The sequence below is a fragment of the Parus major genome, unplaced genomic scaffold (assembly GCF_001522545.3).
Source record: "Parus major isolate Abel unplaced genomic scaffold, Parus_major1.1 Scaffold351, whole genome shotgun sequence".
Lineage (NCBI taxonomy): Eukaryota > Metazoa > Chordata > Aves > Passeriformes > Paridae > Parus > Parus major.
Window position 1 is genome coordinate 95,920 of NW_015379287.1, and position 6,400 is coordinate 102,319.

At 42.5% G+C, this 6,400-nt stretch overlaps 1 protein-coding gene across 6 annotated transcripts in view; it reads left to right on the forward strand.

Annotated features, from left to right (window-relative positions):
• Positions 1 to 6,400, forward strand: part of LOC107198869 — a 10,811-nt gene that overhangs the window by 1,423 nt on the left and 2,988 nt on the right. The window contains exons 2-18 of one of the 6 annotated variants that reach the window (XM_033511559.1): positions 940 to 995; positions 1,288 to 1,305; positions 1,618 to 1,638; positions 1,723 to 1,743; positions 1,842 to 1,859; positions 2,088 to 2,108; positions 2,486 to 2,506; positions 2,781 to 2,909; positions 3,674 to 3,694; positions 3,894 to 3,914; positions 4,361 to 4,381; positions 4,518 to 4,538; positions 4,726 to 4,746; positions 4,855 to 4,875; positions 5,298 to 5,318; positions 6,239 to 6,259; positions 6,376 to 6,396. In XM_033511559.1, the coding sequence (XP_033367450.1) occupies positions 986 to 995; positions 1,288 to 1,305; positions 1,618 to 1,638; positions 1,723 to 1,743; positions 1,842 to 1,859; positions 2,088 to 2,108; positions 2,486 to 2,506; positions 2,781 to 2,909; positions 3,674 to 3,694; positions 3,894 to 3,914; positions 4,361 to 4,381; positions 4,518 to 4,538; positions 4,726 to 4,746; positions 4,855 to 4,875; positions 5,298 to 5,318; positions 6,239 to 6,259; positions 6,376 to 6,396 (448 nt within the window). In that variant the 5' untranslated portion in view covers positions 940 to 985. The remainder of the gene's footprint in view (positions 1 to 939; positions 996 to 1,287; positions 1,306 to 1,617; positions 1,639 to 1,722; positions 1,744 to 1,841; positions 1,860 to 2,087; positions 2,109 to 2,485; positions 2,507 to 2,780; positions 2,910 to 3,673; positions 3,695 to 3,893; positions 3,915 to 4,360; positions 4,382 to 4,517; positions 4,539 to 4,725; positions 4,747 to 4,854; positions 4,876 to 5,297; positions 5,319 to 6,238; positions 6,260 to 6,375; positions 6,397 to 6,400) is intronic. The other 5 variants (XM_033511561.1, XM_033511560.1, XM_033511562.1 and 2 more) reach the window with 5 other exon arrangements.

The following is a 6,400-nucleotide window of genomic DNA, read 5'->3' on the forward strand; positions in this document are numbered from 1 at the left end:
GAGCCCGGTGAGGGTGAGGGGAGCCCGGTGAGGGTGAGGCGAGCCCGGTGAGGGTGAGGAGGGTGAGTGAGGCCGGTGAGGTGAAGCCGGTGAGGGTGAGGCGAGCCCGGTGAGGGTGAGGTGAGCCCGGTGAGGGTGAGGGGAGCCCGATGAGGGTGAGGGGAGCCCGGTGAGGGTGAGGCGAGCCCGGTGAGGGTGAGGCGAGCCCGGTGAGTGCCGGGCCCGACCGGCGGCTCTGGGGAAGGCGGATTCGGGGATGGCTCATCCCGGGAACGGGAATCCTGGAGGAGCCTTTGGAACGCGATCTGGCCCCGGCAATGAAGGGCCTTGGGTGCCTCCCGACATTCTGTTCATTGTCCCGGTTTTACTGCCCGAGGATCCCGAAAAACAGGGGAGGCGTTAAAAGAATGGATCCTGGGGAGTCCTAATTCATTGTTAAATGTTAATGTTGTTAATTGATTCATAATTCCACGGGGGAGGGGTTGGTGCCCTCACTCCGTGTCTCTTCTCCCTAAATCTCTGTTTTTATCCTGGCATTTCTCTGTATTGATGGAGCGGCGTTCCCTGATTTCCCTTCCTGGGAATTCAGCTCCACTGGAGGTTTGGGGATTGTGAGCACAAAAATGGGCACGAAAATGGCATTTTCATGATTTTCCCATCCAGTGGGAGCAGTTTGGGAAAGGAAAATCCCCCGTGGAATTTCTGCCCTTGCCGGGATCTCCATTAGGACGTGAAATCCTCATCCCTTCCTCCACCAAATCCCTAATTTTGGTTAAAATGAGCTTCAGGACTGGGCAGGAGCGGTGGGTTTGTCACCCCTCAGCCCAAAACCTCCCCAGGAAGGGAAAATTCCCAGCCTGAAAGCTGAAATATTCCCCAAATTCCCACATTTTCCTGGAAAACACATCCCTGAGCCAATTCTTCCCTTTTTTTCCCCAGGCTGGCGGAGCGGCCGGAGCCGATCCCGGCTGGGAACAGCGCCGTGATGGAGCCGGGTGGGTGGAAAGGGATTTTTTTTGAGGATCAGGTGCCAAATTCCAGCTCCCTTGGCCCCAAAATCCCGGCCTTGGGTTCCCAAGGGTGCCCCAATCCCCCTCTGCTCACTTCTGGGTGGATTTTCCCCAGATTTCCACACCCCAATTCCCTCTTCTGATGTTCTTGGCCTTCCCCAGGTTGGGCTCATCCCAGAATATCCATATTTAGTTTAACTGGGCTTTAATTCCCCGAGTTTCTCTGCTGGGAATGCCCCAAACTGACCTCGTTTGTCCCTTTTTTCCTCTTTTCCAGGGAAAAATGCAGCTCTGGGTGAGTGATTGTCCTCCTTCCCCCCTGGAATGTCACAGGCTGTGTGCAACCAACCTGGATCCAGCCCAGTCCTGGAATTAGGGGATCAGTTTGGTCAAAAGACCTCTGAGATCAACAAATCCAGGGGGAAAAACCCAAATTAATGCTTTTGAAAGACAATTCTGAGGGTGAAAATAAAAAAAAAAACAAACCAAAATCCCCAGGAGGGGCCACGGGGGGGGTGAATTCCTGGAATGATGGAATTATTCCAGTTGGGAAGGGCTTTGGAAATCGTCAAACCCAGCTTCCAGCCCTTTTTTCTCTCTTTTCCAGATGAATGGGACGCACAAATCCGTGAGTGGAATTGTTTCTTCCCCCGCCTTGTCCTGGCAAAGCCTCGGTTCCAAAGGTTTTGATGGAGTTTTGTTGGGTTTTAAGGGAAATTACCGGAGGAATTTGGTGAGTCCTTCACCCCGACCCAGCAGCAGACACCGGTGGAGACAAACAAGTTTCTGTTTTTCTATGCATTTCATTTAATTTTTTGTTTTCTCCTAAAGAAAGTGACACTGACCTGGGTAAGTGGAGTTTTTTTGGGGTTATTTGGGGTGGTTTTGCTCCACTGAAGGTAAAGATAGTTCCCAGATGTTGGGTTTGAGACCAGGAATGAGCCCCCGGAGCAAGAAATTATCCCCAGATACCAAATTTATATCAAATGTATAAACTCATGCCCAAAAGTATCAATTTTTACCCAAATCTATCCATTTCCACTCCAATCTCCCATTTCTTTCTCTCCTTGTTTTCAGAGGAATGCGACACGGAGAATGGTGAGTTCCAAATTCCTAAATCATGGAAAAATTGTTGTCATTAAAGTGCAAATTCTCCTAAAGAAGAGAAGTATTGTTACTAAAAATATAAATAATAGAAGAGGAAAGCCCTAAAAACCCCCAAACTCATTGGAAAGGTGATAAATAGGATCAATAAACATGGGACAAATGGAATAAATCCAGCCAGGAAAGATAATTCCTTAATTACTTTCTAATACTGGGAATAAAATAATTACCTGGAGTGAGGAGAAGGAAATGAAACCCCTTTTTCCTCCCCTTCTCCTTTAATTTTTGGGCTGGAACTGCAGCATTTGGGGAGCGTTGGGTTTTGTTTTTGAATTTGGGGCAATTCCCAATCCCAAATTTCTCTGTTCCAGGTGAGCTCGCAGCGGAGATTGGTGAGTCCCAAACTGGACTCTCCCAGGTCCCTTTGTGTTTTAACCAAATTTTGGGGATTTATTCCTGTTCCTTGGCCTAATTAAAAAATAAAAATTAAAAAGAACAGGAGGAATATTATTTTTTAACAATAATTACCATTAAAAATACCTGAGCCTGGGGGAACTGGGGCTGGGACGAAGCCGGAGTTCCTGATCCACCGAGTCAGAATCCTGCTCCAGGCCCCTCTGCTTTGCCCCAAATCCCAACATTTCACCCCAGAATTCCCTTCTCCAGCCCCCTGGCCCCGTTTTTCCCGCAGCCAAGGGGCAGAGGGGTTGAATTCCCAAGGAATCCCTGGGAAATCCCAGGTTTACTCTCCTCTTCCCTCCCTGCCTCTCCCAGAGCACCTGACAGCCACGCTCGGTGAGTCCTCGCATTTTCCCTTTTCCCTGGTTTTTTACCCCATTTTCTCCTTTTCCCCCCTTTTCCTTCTTTTCCTCTTTCCCCTTAATTCCACTTTTTTCCCCTTTTAATTCCACCCTTTTTCCCCCCTTAATTCCACTCTTTTTCCCCCCTTAATTCCATTTTTTCCCCCCTTAATTCCACCTTTTTCCCCTTTTAATTCCACTTTTTTCCCCCCTTAATTCCACCTTTTTCCTTCCTTAATTCCACCTTTTTCCCCTTTTAATTCCACTTTTTCCCCCCCTTAATTCCACCTTTTTCCCCCCTTAATTCCATTTTTTCCACCCTTAATTCCACCTTTTTCCCCTCTTAATTCCACTTTTTTCCCCTTTTAATTCCACCCTTTTTCCCCCCTTAATTCCATTCTTTTCCCCCTTAATTCCACCTTTTTCCCCCCTTAATTCCACCTTTTTCCCCACCTAATTCCACCTTTTTCCCCTTTTAATTCCACCTTTTTCCCCCCCTTAATTCCACCTTTTTCCCCTTTTAATTCCACCTTTTTCCTTCCTTAATTCCATTTTTTCCCCCCTTAATTCCACTTTTTTCCCCTTTTAATTCCACCTTTTTCCCCCTTTAATTCCCCCCTTTTTTCCCTCTTTATTTCCCCCTTGTTCCCCACTTATTTCCCCCCTTTTTTCCCCTTTTCCCCCCTTTTTTCCCCTTTTCCCCCCTTTTTTTCCCCTTTTCCTGATTTCCTCTCCCTTTTTTCCCCCTGCCCTTCCCAGAGGAGCGGGACAGGAGGATCAGTGAGTGCCTTTTCCCTTTTCCCAACAATCCCAACCCCTGGCTCGGGGTTTCCGTTCGTTTTGGGATCCCTGGGAGGTTTTGGGGTTGCACCAACCTGAGGAATTTGGGATTTTGGGGCCCCTTTTCCCCGTTCCCTCGGTGGGTCCAGACCTGGAAAAGCTCCAAATAATGTGAATTTTCATTTTTTTTTGGTTTCAGGCAAACTGACCTCGGACCTGGGTAAGGATTTTAATGGATCAAAATGAAGGATTTGGACTTCAAATGAAAGATTTGGCTTTTTAAATGGTCAATTCCTCCCTCCAATGAACAGTTTGGGTCTTCAAATGGAAACTTTTCCCCCCAAATTTGTGTTAAAAATGGGAATTGTGGGCTTGAAATGAAAATCCAGGCCTTAGTCACAGAAACCATGGTTGTAAAAAACTAAAATTAGACCTAACTAAAACTAAAATTAACTTTGTGCATTTTTAGGTGGTTTTAGGGCTTAAATAATTAATAATCTAGGGCTTAAATAATTAATAACCCTTGATAAACCAAATTTTTCGGATCGTGGAGGGGGAGGCTTCCATGGAATAAAAATTCCCTCAAACTGGATTTTTTAATATTTATTATTTCTCAGGATTTGGGGTGAATTGGGGTTGGTTTTTACTTTCTTTCCTGTTTTTCAGGTGAATCCAACTCCAAACTCAGTTAGTTCAACACAAAATCCTCATTTTAAAGGAAATCTGGGGGAAATGTCTCCATTCCTGGCCCCACAGAACCGAAGGAATTATTTCATAATTCTCATTTTCCTGCTTTTTTCCCCTTTCCTCCTCCTGTTCCCAGAGGAACGCGACCGGAAGATCAGTGAGTGCCATTTCCCTGCTGCTTTTGGGGCAAAATCCCTCGTTTTGGGCAGCTGGATCCTCCTCCATCCCATCCTGGGGAAAAACAGCAAATAACTCAATTTTCCCCCAAATTTCACCCAGATTTGTGCATTTCCTGTGGGGGGAAAAAACCCCAAATATTTAAAATTTTCGTTTTTCCTCTGCAGCCAAACTTGCTGCTGAAATCCGTGAGTCCTGCTCCTCCACCTCACTTGATGATTTTGGGCTCAAACTCCTCGGTTTTGGGTCAGTTCAGTGGCTTTTCCTGGATTAATCTGTTTTTCCTCGTCCCACAGGAAGATTCACGGCGCTGCTGGGTATGGACAGCTTTAATTAACATTTCTGGGGGGGTTTCACTGTTTTATTCATTAGTGCCGTGTTTAATAGCACTAATTAGTGCTGGGTTTAATAAAATTAAAAGTATTACTTTTAAGAAATAAAAGCAGAAATGGAAAACCCATTAATTTGGGGAGGTTAGGAATGGAAAACGCAGGAAAATGGGGAATTTTGACCAGGAAAATTGGGAATATAAACCCAGACAAAATGGGAAATGTAATTTCTGGGGGATAAAGCGACAAATAAAAACGGCAGGAAGTTGGAAATTCCTTTTGTGGGAGGAAAACCTGGAATGAGGGGATTTTTGGGGCTGTTTTGGCTTTGTTTTGGTGCTGGGGGAGTGGGGAGGTGAAACATGACCCAAAATGATGATTTTTGGTGCTTTTCCCTCCCTGTGCCGCAGCCGAGCGCGACTCCGGGCTCCGTAAGTGCAGGAATCCCCAATTCCCCCAATTCCCTCCCCTCAGCCCCAATCCCTCTTCTTTTCACCCCAAAATCTGGGGGTCCCACCCCTGGAACGGTCCCAGATGGGAAATGTGCTGGGACTGGGGGGCTCCCCCCTGTTAGAACCCATTAATATTAATAAAAATCTAATTTAATATTATTATTATTATTATTATTATTATTATTATTATTATTATTATTATTATTGTTATTATTATTGTTATTGTTATTGTTATTATTTTTATTTTTAATTTTAATTTTATTCTATTATTTTGTTATTTTATTATTTTATTTAATTTTATTTTATTCTATTATTTTGGTTTTTTTTATTATATTTAATTTTATTTTATTCTATTATTTTGTTATTTTATTATTTTATTTTATTTTTATTTTATTTATTATTATTATTATATTTAATTTAATTTTATTCTATTATTTTGTTATTTTATTATTATATTTAATTTTATTTTATTCTATAATTTTGTTATTTTATTACTTTATTTTTATTTTATTTTATTTTTAATTATTTTTATTATTATTTTACTACTATTATTTTATTATTATTTTTATTATTATTCTGCTATTGCCCTGCACAATAGCATAACACCAACAATAAATCAATATTTCATAAGAATGTAACAAATACCAATTTAATAATTATTATTATCGCTGTAGAAATAACATTTTGATTGTGTTGATTGTTAAAATCCATGATACCCACGCTTAAAATTTAGTTATTTTCATTTATTTATATTTATTTATTTTCATTTTTAGTGAATGTTTATGGTAAAAATCGATTCTATTAATGATGAAAATTGATGGTATTGATCTTTTTATCTGATTTTCGGTCAGACTCAATCCCGTTATCAGAATTTATTTGTTTTATTTCTCTGTCTTCAGGGAAGCTGCAGGCAGAGCTGGGTGAGCGATGAGGAGAAGTGGGAAAACGAGCCAGAACAGCGATTTTTATCGTTTTTTATTTTTATTTTAACTCTGGTTCTTGCCTGGATTTTAAACTTCAATTCCTTTTCCCTCAGCCAAGTGCGACGCCACCATCCGTGA